Genomic DNA, 21,162 nt, shown 5'->3' on the forward strand with positions numbered 1-21,162 from the left:
TCATTTCTGATGTCAAAAGCAGCTTTGTTTATGTCCCTTCCAACTACATCCTTATTTCTCTGATTACTACTGTGGTGCACCTTAGACCTTATGCAACCCAGAGAAAGAAATCTAATGGTTAAGCTGGTTGACTGAGCTGGCCATGCCAGCAGTCTACTCCTCCATCTTTCTTGATAATTTTTGTTTAATAGCTTTGTAACGTCTTTGCTGACATGTGGAGGCACTCCATTATGTTCTTTTCATGTTCATCTACATGTTGAAGAGACATATCCTCAAAATAAAAATGCAATAATAGTTAATTTTCCAGAAAATTCCTGATTTACACAGTCATTTAAACATCCCTCTATGAAATATGTTCCAAGTAGGTAGTTGCCTAATACTCCATACAACATGTTTACTGAAAGTCATCATTTAAATTTACATTTTGCTACCTAATGTGAATTTTCTTGCACATAAGAGAGTGAATTTCTTGTTTTGTTAATACTGTAATGGATAAATTGAGCTATCTCCATCAACAAAATTCAGGCAGCATTTATAGCTGTGCTTGCAGCCATTCACAAAATGTGTGGCTTGATCTTTTACCAGACCATGCCATACACAGTTATCTTGGTGGTGACATTGATATGCTACTAATTGTCACAGAAATTCTGTGTGCAGTGCGTTTGGGCTTCTTTGCACTGCAGTCATAACATCTTCTTCTCTAGGCTGTCATTGCAAGTGTTCTGAATTCACTCATAATAAGTAACTAGTCTCTCTTAAAATTCTCTGTACATTTTGAAACATGTTGCACTGTGGAATTCTGTGATGCAGTTATTTTTACTAGAACAACTGCTTTAGTAGAGCTGCTGTAGTATTTTTCTATCCCAGCTCTACTATTTCCATTGCAGAAACTGTGTAAAGGTGTGTGTTGGCATGTTCCTTATTTGTAAGCATGTGCAGCATTTTGAATGACTCTGTAACACAATGCACCACACTAGCTGAACTTTACAATCAGATATACAGTTATGAGTTAAGAGTCCTGCAGTTATAGCAGTGCGAGCTACACTACATTAATACTTTATACGTTATCCAATAATGGTATCAAATCAGTGTCTGGTTTATAGAGCATTTTTTTCTTTTTTTTTTTTTTTTTACTACAAATTACCTCTAGAATGTGCTCCTGAAGTATGGCCGCATGTCATGGAATACCATGTCTAAGGTAGAACAAATCCTGACCCTCTTTTTGTGCTATCACAGCTGCCTGGTATTCGATATTTAACATGTACTAAATGTCAAGCCAATCAAAATGTGCAGAAGGTGAGTTGTTGAACTTATGTTCCCTATACTGAGAGAACTTTCTGGTTTCTTACAGCTGAAGGATGCTCTGTATTTAAAATTTTACAATTTCTGATTTCTAAAGGTGGCTGGCATATGTGTTCATGTAGGCTCTTAAGATATGCTATTGTTTGTCACTTTGTTCTTTAATGGAAAAGTACTTTCACTAACAGAAAAGACTAATAAACCAGAAACTGCAAATTTTTTATATTGTGTTACGGTAGTGACCTCCAGAAATGTGCTTTAGAAAAATATCATGAAGGCAATAATGACTAGTGAGTCAACAGCGGGGATTCACAAAAGGAATGGAAACATTGAAAATTACATCTAACATAATAGCAAGGTTTTTCTAGCACAAAAGCTCAAAAATACCATGTTATGCAAGATTTCCAGCAATCTCAAACCGTGTTAGAGTGAAACCTTGTTGTAGAAGTATCATGGTGTGTGAGGATTGCCGCAATTTATCATTCGTTTAGAGCGAAACCGTGTTGTAGAAGTAACGTGTTATATGGGGGTTGCCTGTATACAAACTTTTGAAACCCCCTTACGTGGAGTACCAAATGACAAAGCAGGCAGTATTTGTGATTCGAATAATTGAAAAGACATTAAATGATATGTTATACATTGGCATGTTTTTTCTCTTGCAGAAAAGATGACTTTTCTGTCCCGTTGGCAAAATAAAGCTAATTTTGCAGTTGGAGAAGCAACAGCACGTGCTGCAGGTAATTTTAAAGATTTATAAAAAAAAATGCCTGATTTTTGTGATATTTTTATTAATATTATCTATGGCCACTTGACTTGCCTTAATGAATTAAAATACTTAATATGGCACAAGGAATGTTTTAACATGCTCAAATTTAATTATTTTATAATGTAAGTTGATATGTATTGCAACTTTGGGCTCTCGAAGACCTGAATAAACATTAGATGAACAAAAATGTATATAACATTTATGCATCACTAGCACAAGTTATTTGGTCAGTTTCTTTGAGTTTCTTGGTGTATTTAGAGAGAGAGAGAGAGAGAATATTTTATTGCACCACCTACATGATTGGATCGTGTTCCAATGTCCTTTCATAGCCAAAAGCCCAGGGGTTAACACTTATAGAGATGATAACAAGCAGATATATTACAGAAATAAATAAATTGCCATTAAGTGATATAGGACATAAAACAAATTAAATGAAATAACATCAAGTGACAAAAGACATTAATAAGATGCTACAATGACTTCCATAATGGCATAAGGTTACACAAAAATATTAAGAAGACATAAAAATTACATTAAATAAATACTGGTGTAACGTAACATTAAGATTAAATTAACAAAAAGACACTTAAAAGTCCCGATTTTGTCTTTGCGGCACATGGGAGAGAACAGCACGAATAGAGGCAGTCAATGCACACACTGCTGGCTCCTCTCCCGGTATGCTCAGTAATTAATTGGAGCATGAAAGTGGCGAGTGCAGGGCACGTTGGCTCGGTTGCAATGAAGAGAGGGCCTTTCATTTTGCAGACTGTCAGGACAGTCATTGACTAATCCTTACTGGAGGGAACATGGGGTGAATTTGCATGTCACTAGATTGCTTCAAGGATGTCCTCTGTTTATACTGGTGATTGGAGTGCATGGGGTGTGTGGGATCCAGGATCCTCTTCCTATAGTGTCAGTTAACAGCAAATTTCTCTAAATCGGCATCGATGCCCTGGATTCTTCCGAGCATCTGGTAGGGTAGGAAGCGATCTGATAAGTGGAGGTGTGAGTGAAGAGGGCAAATTGTTGGGGTGGCTCGGAGCTGGGCAGGTGGAATCCTCCAGCCACAGAGATCCCAGAATGAAGATGTAATGAGACCAGTCAGCATCTTTATCATGATTACCAGTCTCCTTTGTTCAATGAGAAGGCAGCATGGGAATTCCCAGGGCCAGGGCCATTTCAGTCATATGGGCTTGGGGTGGTATCCTGTGTTTGTAGGTTACCCACTTGAGGAGCCAATACTCTGCTGTCCAGATGGGTTTTGTGTTTGTGGATGCTGTTGACACCCATATTTCTGCTGCATAAAGTGGTGGGGGGGTATACGATCTTCCTGACATTTTGTTGCGGTAACCTTGTCTGAGACATAATGAAGGTGCTGCTTCGCTCTCTATTTCAGACGCGCTGCTCGCCTGATGAGCTTTTCGATGTGATGGTTAAATGACAGCTTTGTGTCAGAAACCACCCCCAAATCTAAATGACATGAAACAGGAAGTATGGATACTGCATTAATGTTTGGTGAAATGGTTGCAGGCTTCAAGGAGTAGAGCATGCACTCAGACTTTGCTGGGTTGACATTAAGGCCAAATTGTTTGAGTTAGCCTACTAGTGCGAGGAGCACACTGTTAATTTCCTCTGTGATCATATTGGGGTCTGCATTTGTTTGGATGGTGGTCAGTATTTTTAAATCGTCAGCATAAGAAAATATATCTGGTCCCTGGATTACAAAAGGGGACATAATGGCAGTAAAGAGGAGGCTGGAGAGGACTCCCCCTTGTGGTACTCCTGTAGATATTTGCTTAATATAACTTTTTTTCAGAATTATGAAGTATGATTGTACAGTTCTGAAGGAGCAATTAGAGGAAATGCAGTACATCCCCACCTATGGAGTAGTGGTCTTCAAGCAGTCGTAGGAGGGCAGGTACTTGAACCACACCAAATGCTGCTTCGATATCGAGGTAGGTTATGAGGAGTTCTTCTTTCCTCTCAAAAGCTGTAAGGATGCTGTGGGTGGTGGCAAGGAGATTGGTAATGGTGGATTGTTTGGTAGTGATGACTGAATTTGTGGTGGAGCATCTGGAAGTATGTGAGCTGTTAGAGTTGGCAGGAGGGTCCTTTCTAGTAGTTTCAGGAGATTTGAAGAATTGGAGATGGATCTGAAGTGTTTCTCTAATGATGGCGTTCTTATTTTCGGGTGCGGCCTTACCAAATAGACATTCCATTGATGAGTTAGTACTGCATGGAAGGAACACTCTCTCTCTCTCTCTCTCTCTCTCTCTCTCTCTCTCTCTCTCTCTCTCTCTCTCTCTCCCTGTGTGCAGAGAGAGAGAGAGAGAGAGAGAGAGAGAGAGAGTGTGTGTGTGTTTCATGCACTGTTTCTTGGGCTGATTACCTTGAGAACTCATATGGATAAACCTTCACTCCTTAAGAATTCTCCAGTCTCCAATTAGAATTAAATCCAGACCACTCTGATGCTCTCCAGAGTGAGTTCCCTGAATGTGTATGGACCTCGATTATGGAGTTTTCTGCTGGCAGCTGGTTCTGTAGAGTGAATTTATTCATGAAATTTTGAAATATTAAAACTTTATGTAGAAATGCTTTTAAATATTTATTTGTTTGTATTTTGATTAGGGCAAAATTATTGTCAAAATTTAGCATTGTTCCCAGAAACATGAGTTTTTGTCTAGCAAACAGGAAAATCAACCACAGAACACACACAATTTACAGACATTAAATATATACAGTGCAATATGGTCTGAGTCACTGATGCACTTGAACCTTACTAAAGCAAAACAATAACAGCTTGATTAGTTTCGTCAACCTCCAATTCTAAATTCTGAAGAATTTTTGCTTTTGTATGCCAAAATTCAAATAACACAGTGGGTGACAAGCACAATCTCCTTCTCATTTTAAAAGCTGTTTTTATGTTGCTATCTATTATAAACTGTGTATGCAATTAGTATTAGTAGTGACAGATGATCTGATATGATATGATGTAACGAGGCAAACTTATACAGTATCAGCAAAAAAAAAAAAAAAAAAACCTTTTTTTATTATTTTTTTTAATGAAAACCCAAACACAAAAGTTATTAGAACCCTGTAGTACTTAGTACCATGCATGGGTTCAAGGTTGAGAGGATGAAAGAATTTTATTTGTTGATAGTAGACTTAAATTTCTATAGATTGTAATTTTCAGGAAATACGGTTGAAGGGATGCTGTTCCAGAATTAAGGAAGAAGAAAAATTGGTTCTGTGGGTTTGAAGTTTGACAGTAAAAGGATGCTGATTGGTTGCAGCATGTGTTTGGACTGCTTTGGGGGGGGGAGAGAGAGAGAGAGATTGGGAATTATAGAAGCCATTCAGAAGAACAGTGTCCATGGAAATATCTATAGAAAAGGCATGCAGCCGAAACAATGTCTGTGAGACAGAGAGCGGAGAGACTCTGTTAGAGATGGGATATTAATTAACCTAACTTCCTCTTTTGAATGGAATCTAGAAGGCTGAGAAAGGTTTTGGGGGCACTGCCCCAGATGTCGGAATGATATTCCATGGTAGGGCAGATTTGTGATTTGAACAGCTGTTTGGAAAGAAAAGTAGTCAAGAGCAAAAGAGAAAACCTAGTTTTTTAGATTCAGGGAAAGCAATATTTGTGATGTGCTTATACCAAGAAAATTAGAAGTCAGGATCCCTAATAGAGATATGTGATCTTTTCTAGAAATCTGAGTGTCATCGACCATAACTATAGAAGCAGCAGAATCCTTTTTGCGAGATATAAGACATGACTGAGTTTTAGAAGGATTTAAATCAACTAAGTTATCTTTGCCACACCAGAGAATTACCTGGAGATCAGCATTTAAGGAATTGGTAGTAGATATTCGAGAAGTTGAAGCTGTTTGTGCAGAGCAAGTTTTCTCAAATTGGAAGGTGGAATGCAGCGTACTATCATCAGCAAAACTATGGATAAGATTTCTAGTCAATGGAAAAAGGTCATTAATATACAAGAGGAAAAGAGTGGGAGAAAGAACTGAATCTTGGAGAATACCAGCATTAGTGGAGAAGTTAGAAGACTGAGAGAAATCTATCATCACCTGCAGTGAGTGGTCAGAGAGGAAACTGGATACCCAATTACAAAAAACGGTCTGCAAACCGTAAGACGGAAGCTTATTTAGAAGACCTTTATGCCAAACACAATCAAAAGCCTTTGAAATGTCAAGAGCAACTGCTTCAGTTTCATGAACGTTTCCATTGAATTTGTTGATAGATGGGTAACATGAGCTAGAATAGCCAGGTAACAAGCCACAATTAGAGCTGTACCACTTGAAAGGTAAGGAAGATTGGATCTCGCCATGATGCCCATAATAATCCCAAAAGACATCAAACATACTTCATGATGGAGAGTGGGGGGTGGGCGGTTGCTGGAGCTTTGCTCTGAGACTGAACATGGGGTCCACCACTTCAACCAGAGGATCGGCACTGATGGAATCCATACTGGCAATCGTTGATCAGATGGAAGGTTTCTAGATAGTTTAAGAGTTGGTGGTTAAATGATTTCTCCATTAGTTTAGAAAGAGTAGAAATAAGTGCAATGGGATGATAATTGGATGGGAGGGATTTGTCACCCTTTTTAGGAACTAGCTGGATATGAACAAATTTCCAAGCAGAAGGGAAAACACCTTTGGAATAAGAAAGTGAAAAAAAAAAAAAAAAAAAAGGCAACACAGAATAGGGGCGAGCACAGGTTTAAAGAACAAGTGGAGAAATACCATCAGGACCTGGAAATTTTTTAGTATCAAGATGGCGCCTCCGTAGCCAGGTGGGCAGGAGCAGCAGTGCGTAGCACATGCTTCTTGATTGGACCGGGGTTCGAACCCATGCCCACCAAATATGGAGGATGCAGAAAGGTCAGGGAATGACCCGCATATCCCCGGAGCAATATGGCCTTAGTTGCTAATGCTCCTAAAAAATAATAACAACAACAACAACAACCGTATCAAGATTGATCAAAATACTTTTGACATCTTTCTGGTGGAAAACCACAGGTGGCATTGAAAGGAGTGTACTGAGAATGGTGGAAGGTGGTTTACCAATGTCATCAATACATGATTTGGAAGAAAAAAGGATGCTAGCAGGTCAGCTTTATCCTTGGCTGAAGTTGTAATAGAACCATGTGGTTTTGACAGAGGTGGGAACAGAGATGGACAAAAATTATGGCAAATATCTTTGGAAAGAGACCAGAATGCTCAACTACCATTTGGACAGGAAGCAAGTTTCCTACTCTTAGCTTGTTTGAAATCTGGTTTGTAGTGATTAATAACTGCTTTACAATTGTTGCGAGATTTGGTATAGACAGAAAATGAACCTGGCGATTTGGAAACAAACCAATTACAATATGCAACATTCTTTTCTTGAACAGCCTTAGTACATTTATTTAAATAACAAGGTTTAGATAAAAGACTAGATTTTAAGGTGGAGTGTGGAACAAAGTATTCCATCCCTATAAGAATAATTTCACTTATACGATCTGCGCAAATGTTGACATCAGAAGATTTGAAACAATAATCCGACTAAGGAAAAGAAGAGAAGGAATCTTGCAGATCATCCCATTTTGCATTCTTGTAATGCCAAACAACATGAGGTTGAGAATGACCATGAGAGAAAGGCTCCATTGGAGAAGAGACAGTCACCAAGTTGTGATCTGATTTGCTTTTAGGACCACGTACTTAGAAGGTTTTTTTTTTTTTTTTGAGAATTTGAGAAAAAGACAAAGCCAAGTGCGTTGGCTTTGTGCTTAGGATTGTCTGGTATTCTGGTAGGTAAATGAACAATCTGTGCAAGGTCATTAGTAATTGCAAAAGCCTCAATGTCTTGATCAGCTGGGTCCGTGTGGCTGGAAAACAGAAACCAGCTGAAGTTGTGAACATTAAAATCACCAAGAAAAATTACCTCACTGTTAGAAAAGTTGGACTGGAGAAAGTCAAGTTTCAAAGAGAGGAAGTCAGAGTTAAGTGATTAGTGGAGTTGGATGAACGATAGTGGCAACAAATGAATTTGACAGAATGTGGTGGAGAGATTTTAAGCCAGAGAAGAACGAAAAAAGGCGATTCCAAATTACTGTCTCTGACAGGGAATGTCAGAATGGACTTATTCACAAGTACCACTTTAGAAGCAAAAGGAATCATACAGTGAATAATTTAGATAACTGAGATGAGCGGTGGTTGAATCAACCGATAACTGGGATTCTGTCAGAAAAAGTATGTGGGGTTTGGCAGATTGTAAGTGGAAATGGACATCATTTAGATTAGAATTGAGAGACCACATATGTCTGTGAAATTAATGAAAAAGTGTTTGGGAGGTTTAGATCTTTTCACAGATAAGTTTGTTCCATTTGTTTGACAATTAATGATGTACTTAGTAGTAAGAAAAGGTGAGGAGGCATGTTGTACAAAGTAATGAAATTTTTGGATATGGCATACACATGGTAAGAATACAAAGAGTTCCTTGACATAACGTGGCCTTCACAATGCCCCCCCCCCCGCATACATACTACTCGGACTCATCCCAGTCACTATCTGGCAGATTAGAGGGAGTGAGATTATACACTAGCTTATCTAGAAGCTTCCTAGATAGTTACCAATAGTTTGGTCTGGTAGACTATCCAGCGACGGGCTGCGAACACCCTGTTTTAGAGCTGTACCCTCGAAATGTAAAGAAGATTGAACCTCACCATGATGCCCATCATAATTTCAAAAGGCATCAATCACTGCATGATGGAAGAGTGCGGGGTTGCTGAAGCTTTTCTTTGGAGGCTGAACATGGATTTCGCCATTTAAAGCCTCCAATAAGCAAGGTGGTGATGTTGCACCGGTTGATGAGAGTCATCTACCACCTAGTATTGCATTCCTTTGTGTGGTGTGGGCACCACTTAGAGCAATGTAAGCAAGAGTTCAGGTGTGGCCATCATACCTCGACTCCTGCTTACATTGATTCCATCTGGGTGGTCACCTGCATTGTGCCAGGTATAAGGTATAAGGTATGTTAGTGTCTAACGGCTCCTGGGATTTCTCCCATCTCCGCGGGTGTACATTGTATCAGGGCCAGAGATTTGAAGTGTGTGGGGGTCATGTGCTGTATATTGTGTTGTGCCCTTTGTTCCTCCGGTCTATTAGCCGCCGAGCCCCTAGTGGGACCCGACGTTACCACACCATGCCACGGGGAGGCTGACCGGGTGTACCACTGTAGCTAGAGTACTCTGGCGGGTCCTGCCACCTACTTTCCTGGGATTTCAGTGGCTAGGACCAGATTTGAGAATGAGATGATCGCTGTTTCTTGAGCAACGGTTGTAATTTTAACAGAGCGTAGGGTTGTTCGCTGATAACTTGTTCTATGGCCAAATAGGTTGGGCAGTAATTTTGATGTTTTTAGATTTAGACCTGTGGGGAATGCGTGTGTGTATATATAAATATATATATACACACACACACGCACACACATATATATATATATATATAAACTAAATAAAAAAAAAAAAAAAAAACGTTGTGCAAGAGAAAAGTAAGGGAGGAAGGCAGAAGACTGGAGGGTAGGAAACAGAAGAAAGGGGCCAATAGGGAAGATGGCCCCTGATGACAGTGTGGCATGCCCAGTGCCTCACCAAAGAGAGGAGTGGGGTGGCGGGTGGACGAAAACCACCACCCCACAAAAAAAAAAAAAATCATTCTGTAAGAGAAAAATAGGGGGGGGGAGTAAAAGAACGGATGGCAGGAAACAGAAGAAAGAAGCCGAAAAAAAAAAAAAAAATGAGAGAGAGATATACTCCGCATTGTGCCAGGTGATGTATTTCAGAACTTGCACATGGAGGTTAAACCCAGGGTTACTAACACTCCCACCATCATGAAGGTGCATATAGAAGATTTGGCTGTCACAGACTGATTGGACTTTGCCAAAATTAGGTCTGCTTGACACGTGTCACATGAATATCAGTTCCATCAGTGTTTTAGACTCCCAGGTAGCAAGCACAGCTTGCCATATCTGAGACCATGTCTGCAACAGTGTCAAGAACCAAACCATCTGCTCATAATCCCTCTAATAATGCTAATTCTTCCTGATATTATGTACTCTTAAGAGTCTCGCATATTAGCATTAGTTGAGGTATATGATGGAAGCTTATATGATGGAAGCGTATATGATGCAAGCTTATATAACATCAGTTTTAAAAAAAAAAAAAAAAAAAAAAATGAAAACCTTCCCATTTCACCCATCCAGTCAATCCAAATGTTTGTCTAGTTCAGTCTTAAATTTATTTAAGCTATCAACTTCCACAAAACAACAGATGGAAGTCTGTTCCTGCAATCAACTACTCACTGGCTAAAGGCAAACTTCCACACATCTATTCTACAACTGTCTTTCCTCAATTTGAATCTATGCCCCCTCAGGTTCTCAATTTGAGCAAGTGGAAGTATCCCATCAGTATTAGGCCTGCTCAAAACATTCAAGGCCTTATACACCTCAATCAGATCACCTCACGGTGCCCAGTCTCCAGATTCTGCAACTTGCAGAACTTAAGCCTCTCTTGGTGAGAGGGACCCCCTTTGTTTCTCTCACCAATCTTGTTGCCCTTCTCTGTACTTATTATAGCAACTCTACATCCTTCCTAAAATGAGGCTTCCAGACTTGCATGCAATACTGAAGGTGGGACGTGACCATTGCCTTATACAAGGGGATAATCACTTCCTTGTCTCTGCTAGCAGAATTCCTATATATCATTGACAAAACTCCATGATCTGCTCTGGCAGCCCATCTGCACTGGCCAGAGAACTTCATATCGGACTGCACAATTACCACCAGGTCTTTTTCATTCTCCACCTCCCTGAGTGTAGTACCACACAGTTGGTACGTTTCTCTTGGGTTACTGCTACCCATATGCAGTACTTTGCATTTGTCAACATTAAACTTTAGTTGCCACTTCTCAGCCCATGTACCTAACTTTTCCTGTTGCAGTAGCATATTGTCTTTACTGTCATTAACAATCCTGCCAACCTTTGTATCATCTGAAACTTGGACATTAAGCCTGATGTATCTTCATCGATGTCATTGATAAATAATGATCAATAAACATCATCTATGTCATTGATACACAAAACAACAATGAGCCCAACAATGAACCCTGGAAGACTCCACCAATAACATTAGTCCACATAGAGCAGTGTCCATTTATTACTACTTTCTGCAGTATCCCACTCAACCATCCCTTTATCCATTGCAGCAACTTTCCCTTAATGCTATACTGCTCCAATTTGTAAAGCAGTCTTCCGTGTACAAAAGTATCAAAAGCTTTCCTGAAATCCAAGTATATGATATCAAAATTATTTTTTGCATCCAGTTCCTTTGTGACCACATCGTAGTATCCATTCAAATTGCCCCTTTAGGCAGTGAGTAGTTGATTGCTGGAACAAACTTCAATCTGTTGTTGTGGAAGTTGATAGCTTAAATAAATTCAAGACAGAACTAGACAAACATTTGGATTGACTGGATGGGTGAAATGGGAAGGTTTATTATTTTTTTTTTATCTGATGCTGTATAAGCTTGTTTTCTTGCATTATATACCTCTGCTAATGCTAGCTTCACTATTATATCATGCCCTGTATCATTATCATAACCTCACTTACAGTATATTATCATGGCACTAAGAAAACTGCTGAAAAGAGAAAGGTGTATTCAGACATTGTGCAGAAATGAGAGTCACAGAGAAGTTATTGTGGTGTGTGTGTTTCCTGCATCTATAAGGAATTAGTGTTAAAAAAAAAAAAAAAAAAACTGTCAGATATTGTTAAAACCAAGGGTAAGTTTATAGTTGTTTTTAACTAAGGGGGTTTTAGTTCTGACTTTGAATAGAGATTTTCTTGGTGCCACTCCATGATCATGGTAAATTAACTTCTACTATGTAACAACCAATAAAGTCAAGGTAAATAAGTTTGTTTTTTATTGTTTAACTTTATTTTAGTGTTTCTAATACATACACAGAGCAACTGTTGAAATTTTCGATTATGTGGAATACAAATGGTCTCAGAAAAAAAACTTAATTTTACAGATGTTTGGCAGTAACAAACCACTTCCTCTCCTATTAGTCTGTAAAATTGGACGTTTACTGTATTTATGTGTTAATTAATTCAATTTCATTAACTTCTGGATCTGAATTTCAGAGAATTTCTTTAATTTCAGCTTTTGTAAACCAAAATCAAACAACAGTGGTGGCCGACAGGCACAATGTCCTCCTCTGACATTCAGTGCTATTTTCATGCTATCATACATTAAAACTGTTGTTAGCTATAGACACAGTAGACAATTTGTGCAAAAGTGGATGCATTATTTGAAAAGTACTAATAAGTGGCATTGTAAAATTGTAGATCTGCATACATACTTACAGGAGAAAAACATAAAATTTAGATCTTTTTGCATTTCATGAAAAGGCAAATTAAAAAAATATGTTATTATTATTTTTTGAGTTTTTATGATTTAAAGTTCAAATTAAATCATACTTCAGCAGTAGCAGCAGTGCTTTGCCATTTTGCATAATATTTGAACTCTGTAATGTTTCTGCAATAGTTGATAATTTATTACTGGATGTTCTACAGCATTGGGTTTCAAAATTTTTTCCAGTAGATTCCAGTGTTGCTGGATTTATGAAGTTTTACCGTTTATTTGTTCCTCCCTTACACCAAACAAGCATTGAAAAAACAGTGCCTGCCAAAACTGCTTACTAAAATCACCTTTTCATGACTTGCTTTCAGATAGTGTTTTGTGAGATAATCATGCAAGACATACTACAGCATGTAGTATAATACTTGCATAATTATCTTATGAACTTATTCCTTATCATTAGCTTGTATCTTATTCCTGCTTATTCCTTATAATCTCATTATTTTTGGGCCTATTCCTGCTGGGGTTCTTGCATACACAATAATTAAACTTGCTAATTTGTTAATTAAATTTGTTTACAGTGTTAAGATTGTTCATATTATTGCAATATATGGCATAATTTCAATGCTAAGGTTGGAAAAAGAAAAAGCAGCGCAGAAAAGGGAACTACAGGAAATTTTGGAATTGGTGAAAGAGGTGAAAGACTTGTGGAATTTGCAGAATCTCAAGGATTGTCAGTAATGAACACTTTTTTTTCAAGAAAAGGGTGAACAGATAGTGGACATGAAAGAGTCCAAATGGATTAACAACTAATGAAATTGACTTCATCCTCACTAACAGAAGATATATCATGAATGATGTTACCGTCCTGAATAAGGTAAACGTTGGAAGTGATCATAGAATGGTAAGATGTACACTTGATATGGATGTAGGATAGGAAAGGAAAGGAAAAAACTGACTCGAGTAAATAATACAAAGGTCTTTCAGATAACAGAAGAGGAGAAAAAGCAGTAGGTACTGGAACTTAAGAACAAGTTTCAGCTTCTGCAGACTGCTCAGGACTAAGATATCAACGAGGAATATTACAACTTTCTGAAAGTGATAAAGTCCAAGAAACCTGTAGGGAAAAAGAAATCCAAAGAAAAAAAAATTAGTCAGAAACACTTATTATGATGAACCGAAGGCAACAAATGAAGAGCAAGATAAACACTGACAAGGAGAAAATTGAGTATACTGAGTTATGCAAAGCCATTAGAAAGAGACTCAGAGAGGACATAAGAAGATTTAACACAAGAAAAGTAGAACAAGCATTAAGGGAAAACAAAGGACTTAAATCAGCAGCCATGAGCAATAATACAGAAAGAAAAATGGTACTGAAACTGAAGAATAGCGATAGTGTACTTATAAATAGCAGAGAAGGCATAATTCAAATAGCAGAAGACTAATATAGAGAATTATATAAGGAGCGAAAGAATGATGCCAGCAGTGGGGAAGATGGATTGCAAATTAGCAACACATACAACATACCCGATATTTTTACTGATGAGGTAGACCATGCATTGAAGAAAATGAAGAATCAGAAAGCCCCGGGGGAAGATCAAGTTACTGTAGAGTTGTTAAAATTGGGAGGAAGAGACATAACACAAAAACTGGCAAGGCTCTCCACAAAGTGCATTAGAAAAGGTGTGATGCCTATGCAGTGGAATAATGCAATCATAGTTTTGCTGCATAAGAAAGGAGATAAATCAGAAATTGGAAATTATAGACCAATTAGCTTGTTATCCCACATCTACAAGTTGATCACAAGGGTCATTACTAACAGATTAGAAAGAATACTTGATGAGAATCAACCGAAAGAGCAAGCTGGCTTTAGGACAGGATTCTCAACTATGGATCACCTTCACGTAATATCACAGCTAATGGAAAAAGCAAATGAATATAAAACACCATTATGCATGGCATTTGTGGATTATGAAAAGGCATTTGACTCCATACAGCATAAGGCAATGTTTCGGCACTGGAAAGACAAGGCATAGATATTCCATATATTATGATTTTGAAGAAAATATATGAGAACGCTACCTCCTTTATTAGACTAGACAAAGACAGTAGGAAATTTAAAATCGAGAAAGGAGTTCGACAAGGAGACACAATATCTTCGAAGCTGTTTACTGCTGCCCTTGAGGAAGCTTTCAGAAGATTAGACTGGTCGCAGAAAGGAGTCAATGTGAATGGAGAGTACCTAAACCATTTATGATTTGCATATGACATTGTGGTCATAAGCCAAGATTCAAAAGAATTAGAGGTAAATCTTAATCAGTTATGCAGAGTTAGTAAGGATTTTGGGCTAAAGTTGAATATGGCTAAAACAAAAGTAATGAACAAGTATGCCACAGAAAGGGATATAATGATTGAAGGAGCAGTAATTGAAAAGGTGGAGTCATATACTTATCTGGGACAAGTTATTAGCTGTAATAATGATAAATGGCTGGAAGTCAAGAGAAGAATAAATTTTGGATGGATAGCATTCAGGAAATATAGTCACATACTTACTGAAGAGCAATATCCCAGTTTGTCTGAAATGTAAAATAATTAGCCAGTGTATACTCCCCACCATGACTTACGGAAGTGAACCTTGGGCACTCACCAAAAGAATGGAAGAGAAGCTGAGAACTACACAGTGAAGAATGGAATGAATTATATTGGGAATCAGACTGCTAGAGAAGAAGAGAAACACTTGGATTAGGCAGCAAACTCAAGTAAAGGACATTCTTATCAAAACTAAAGAACTAAAATGGTCTTGGGCAGGACACATAGCTCGAAGACATGATGACAGATGGACTAAGAAAATAACAGAATGGTGTCCAAGAGGAGCTAGAATAAAACCTGGAAGACAATGGCGGAGATGAATAGATGAAATTCATGAGTTTGTGGGTAGTAAATGGATGGCCATTGCACAAAACAGAAGGAACTGGAAAGTTGCTGGAGAGGCCTTCATCCTGCAGTGGATTGAAAATGGATGATGATGATGGCATAATTATTTAGTGCCATTTATTTTATAAACATCTCCAAAACTGACATGCACTGTGTTGGTTTACAAAATCTTCTGTTCAATAAAAATGTCAACTCTGTGGCACTGAATTAATCAATTAATCAGTAGTTCATGGTGCTAAATATTATATTCAAATAAATTTATTTTAATATATTTTAGAAAAAAAAAGTGATATCTTTCAACCATGCAGGTTGTGGATGGTTAAATCTAGTTATCTTATTAGTGATTTTAATAAGCTGATTTTTATTGGGTTAATTAACATTACAATAAATTTTTTTCAGCATCTAAGCTGAATATTGAATGCCTTGGACAAGAATCGGGTAGTGCAGATACCTTGATACGCATTATTTGTAATAGTAAGCATATCAATTTTTCTTTTTAAATTAATATTAGCATTAACATTATTAATGATAACTGACTATTACTTATGGTCAGAAAGTATTCATATTAACCAGTTGCAATTTGTATTTTGATTAATCATGGGAAATGAGCATATGACACACACACACACACACACACACACTGTAATAAATATGATAGATAAAAATAAACATGGCAATGCAAGTCACATGGAAAGCCAAAGGCCAGAAAGAAAGATTTCTTTATATATATATATATATAAATGAATATTATATGTAACCCCTTAAAGCTAATGTTTAAAAAGTTACATAGGATAAAAAGGTATTCAGTTGATGAAATGGTTTCAGTATATGAAAGATTAATGAGTCAGGTATGACAAATGCACCTAAAAGTGCAAAGCAGCATTAAAGGATGCAAGAAAGTTTGTATTAATATATTGAATAAAGTATGCATATATGGATGTGAAAGTTATACATAGCGCCAGTAACTAGAAGGGTGAGAATAGTTGAAAAAGAAGTGTAGTAGATATGTGAAAGAATGTTAATATCCTAAAAGTTATGATGAATTAAGAAAATTATGGGCTAAATTACTAATCCAATAGAAGGTTGGAGAACTGTAAAGAAAAATTAATATGGTATAATACCAATAAAACAAAAAAAAATATTATAAATAAAAATAGAAAGTGGTACAGCTGTCATTAGATATGGGGGGGGAAATGTATTTAGGTAATGGTTGAATATAGGTAAGGCAAAAGTGCCTGATCTGATGTCAGCTGCAAAAAATATTGATACATGATCAGGTATTTCATCAGGGGGCTACACTTGACCATGTATCAGGAACTGCATTTCTATACCTATCCATAGTAGTAGAAGAAAAGTGAATGGCCAAAAAGCAACGAAAATAAAATGAGCACTTTCTAATACTGTATGGAGAAGGTAGTCTCAATGAACTTAATAGTAATCTGCGAAGAAATTTAGTTTAAGTTCAATAAGATAAATAGCTTTGGCTATAGGTTCAAAGTTAGTATTTAAAATTAGGATGTCATCTACATATATGAAAGCTGAAAGTTTATGATTAGGATTGTTTATGGTATATACTTCTTCATAATAATATAAGAATAGGTTGCATACTAAGGGAATCCATGGGAACACCAATAGTTTGTGTATATGTGAGTTTGCCATCAAAGATATAGTTATTGAGTAAACAGAGATTTACATAGTTGTTCCATGTATTATCATTTATGTTTAATTTATCCTTGTATCTGTGATAAAGTTGTTTTAGCACAAATATCAGAAAATTATGTGGTATAGAGGTAAAAAGGTTGGTGAAATCAAATGTTTCTATGTCTGTTGTGGTAATATTAGATTTGAAGGTACTGATGACAGCTAGGTTATTATTTATTACCCAAGTAGATGTGAGATTATTAAAAATAGTTGTAAGTAGAGTGAAAAATTGTTGCTGGAAGGTACCAGCATTGGAGCTGGTGATGAATCTGAAACCTACTGGTTGTTTATGGAATTTAGCAGTCATATAGAGAAATGGTAGGGTTGAGTTATGTAATTTATTATGTAGTTTTTTTATGCAAAGCAATTAGCTTTTTAATTGTGGCAGAAAGATTAAAATGGCAGGGAGTGAAATTGGAACTATTTTCCATTTCATTTTTAAGTTGATTACAGTAAAATTGCTTACAAAATACAGCAAAGTTGTTGGAAGCTTTATCTACAGGGGTGATGATAAAATTATCTTGTAATTCTTTTATATGTTTTTTAAATCTGCATTATGGTGTGTAAAAGTTATTATACAGTTTTTAGGCATTTGATATAGCTTTTACTATGTCATAATAGATGATAGTAATCCAATTTTGGTATGCTTCATGTGGAATGTTGTTTGAAGTGAGTTTGGTAGCAAAATGTATTAGATCTAAATATACACTCTGTTGATATTATTAAGGTTAGCTTTATTTATAGGCCTATATTTAAAACCTTTGCTCATAGCAGTTTTTAGGTCATGGTTCTTTATGATATTAAGATTGCCTGTTATAATATGCCCATGATATTGATCAATATATGGGGTATAAATGGGGTGGGGTTATTGCAGTAGCATGGGAGATCAGGGGGTAGAATATTTCCTATTTTGTTAGCTAGTTGTTTGTAGTTACAGATTTTTAAGACTAATGGAGAATCGTAATTGTAAGAATGATGTATATCAAATTTGTATAGGCCATTTTAAAGTAGTAGGTTATTATGCTTATTGAATCGGGAGGATCAGGATATATTGTCGAACCATTTTTGTGTAAATTTAATATTGCAAAATTCAGTGCAGTGGGTAGTAATATTGCCTATTCTATAGTCCAGTTATATTCCAATGTCTTGTATGATGTGTTTTAGTTGGATACTGTTGAACCTGACTTTATGACAGAATGAAACTAAAGCTTTAAGGATTGATTTCTTGATGTTAAAAAGGAAGTTGTTTATTATAGGTAAATTAAGAGTGGTGTAGTCCCGAGAACTGAGAAAGTTATTAAAATTGAACTTTATGTTTTTGTATGGATTATGCTTTTTGTTACCACGTGAGTGCCTACATTTTTTAGCTAGCATGAGATGGCTAAGATTAAATAATTTGTAAATGCAGTGTTTGGTGTTTAAAGAACTATTGCTAAACAAAATCTTATTGAAGAATTTGTTATTTAATCCATGTGGATACACATATAAATGTTTTCGTAGTATTCACGTGTGCAGTTATCTTGAATGTTAGCTAAGGTTTTTATGACAGCATTAGTGAAATTATGGTGGTGGAAGTGTAATAGTTCTAAATCAGTGTCATTTTTTCCAATGGATAGGTTTTTACTTTTTTGATCTATGTCCATTGATTCTGATATTTAGGGAGTTAGATCTTTTGTCCTACATAATTGATATTGCAAATTTTACAGATAAGTAGATAAATGACATTTGTGGTTTTACAAAAGGGTAGGGAATCTGTGTTATGGATGATTTCAGGGTTACCCATAGCAGGAAAAGTAAGACGTTTGTTGTGGCATTTGGAAAAAGACAAGGTCTGATTTAGATGTTTATTAATTTCAGGCTTGAGACTAACTGAATTTAGAGGGTCAGGACCAAAAGTATGGTACTCCTGTGAAAGATTTAACATACTATCCCCAGGAGAAGGATGGAACACACACTTTTTGTAGAAGCACTAGAGGTGACGCAGTATTGACTCACAGTTTTCATTTATGGTTTGTTACTCATGTTAGGTGTAAATATAAATTGCATATAGCAAGATGTGTAAAAATCAAATCCATTAAAAAGTAATGAGTAGATGTAGGTTAAAGAATAGCTTTGCGCAAAGCAGCAGAAGGCTAAAACTTAAATGAATATAAATGAATATTACATGTAACCCCTTAAAGGTAATGTTTAAAAAGCTACATAGATAAAAAAGGTATTCAGTTGATGAAATGGTTTCAGTAAATGAAAGATTAATGAGTCGGGTATGACAGATGCACCTAAAAACGCAAAGCAGCATTAAAGGATGCAAGAGTATATATAAGTTTGTATTAATATATTGAATAAAGTATGCATAAATGGATGTTGAAAGTTACACAAAGTGCCAGTAACTAGAAGGGTGAGAATAGTTGAAAAAGAAGTGTAGTAGATATGGGAAAGGTGAAAGAATGTTAATATCCTAAAAGTTATAATGAATTAAGAAAATTATGGGCTAAATTACTAATCAAATAGAAGGTTGGAGAACTGTAAAGAAAAATTAGTATGGCAAAATACCAATAAAACAAAAATAAAGATTAAAAATAGAAATAAAAATACAAATTGGTACAGCTGTCATCAGATATGGGGGGAAACATATTTAGGTAATGGTCGAATATAGGTAAGGCAAAAGTGTCTGATCTGATGTCAGCTGCAAAAAATATTGATACGTGATCAGGTGTTTCATCAGGGGACTACATGTGACCATGTATCAGGAACTGCGTTTCTATACTTGTCCATAGTAGTAGAAGAAAAGTGAATGGCCAAAAAGCAACAAAAATAAAATTATTCTTTCTAATACTGTATGGACAAGGTAGTCCCAAATATTATTGGTATTTTACCGTACTAATTTTTCTTTACAGTTCTCCAACCTTCTATTGGCTTAGTAATTTAGCCCATAATTTTCTTAATTCATCATAACTTTTAGGATATTAACATTCTTTCACTTATCATGTATCTGCTACACTTATATATTACTACAAACTTTTATATATATATATATATATATATATATATACAGGGTGTTTCAGTTAAACGTTTCAGAACTTCTAAGAGGGGTAGGGTACATCCTGACAACTCGAAATCATATAGCAATGTGGGGTCGGAAATGCTTTCCTGAAGCGGTGTTGCACACATAAAGAAAAGAGACCGTAAGTGAGAAATCGTTTTAATAATACATGAAAAGAAGCAAAAGGTACATGGATTAAAGTAAGTGTTCGAAGTTTCTTCCACGGGCTACAATGCACGCCTCACATCTCCGACGCATGGACATCCAAACATTCTGGAATACTCCAGGCGAATTTCGAATTTCTTGAACAAGAACGCCAAGTTAGTAGGATGGATGATTACACGAACACAGAGTTATTCGATATGCATTTGGCGTACGGGGCTGCAAATTGTAGTGGGCCAGCCGCACAGCGTTTGTACGCGGAACGATATTCGACAAGGCGTATTCCCAGTCATAATTTCTTTGCAAGACTGCACCAGAGGTTAGCTGAGAGAGGTTCATTTGAAAGAGCTGACAGGAACAGGGTAAGAACAGCACGGACTCCAGCCGTCGAACAGAATGTGCTGCAGCATGTACAGGGGAATCCAAGAACGAGTACACGAAGTCTAGCAAACGCAGTCGGGGTTTCCCATTGCAGCGTCTGGAGGATTCTCCGAGAACAAGACATGCACCGTTTCACGTGCAGCGTGTCCAGACACAGCAACCGGAGGATTATGCACCTCGTATTGCTTTTGCACAGTGGTACCTTGGAAAATGTGCTACAAATCCCCTTTTTCCTGCTGAAGTGTTGTTTTCCGATGAGGCATCCTTCACAAGGGAAGGAATTTTCAACACGCATAACGACCATATCTGGGCGGTCGAGAACCCGCATGCAATACGATGTCGTGCAGCACAGATTCGATTTTCGGTCAATGTATGGGCCGGTATTATGGGAGATCACCTCATCGGACCTTACCTGTTACCGTGTCGTCTAACCGGACCTATCTACTTGATCTTTCTGCAGCAAGTA

General features: G+C 36.9%; 1 protein-coding gene across 7 annotated transcripts in view; it reads left to right on the forward strand.

Moving 5' to 3' along the window:
- Positions 1–21,162, forward strand: part of LOC150078327 (uroporphyrinogen-III synthase-like) — a 163,538-nt gene that overhangs the window by 72,558 nt on the left and 69,818 nt on the right. For 6 of the 7 annotated variants that reach the window (XM_090384204.1, XM_090384203.1, XM_090384205.1 and 3 more), the window contains exons 4-5: positions 1,962–2,036; positions 15,812–15,886. In XM_090384204.1, coding sequence (XP_090240330.1) covers positions 1,962–2,036; positions 15,812–15,886 — 150 coding nt within the window. The remainder of the gene's footprint in view (positions 1–1,961; positions 2,037–15,811; positions 15,887–21,162) is intronic. The other variant, XM_090384207.1, reaches the window with a different exon arrangement.

This window comes from Mastigoproctus giganteus, chromosome 11 (genome assembly GCF_048544385.1).
Source record: "Mastigoproctus giganteus isolate SK-2022 chromosome 11, ASM4854438v1, whole genome shotgun sequence".
NCBI lineage: Eukaryota > Metazoa > Arthropoda > Arachnida > Uropygi > Thelyphonidae > Mastigoproctus > Mastigoproctus giganteus.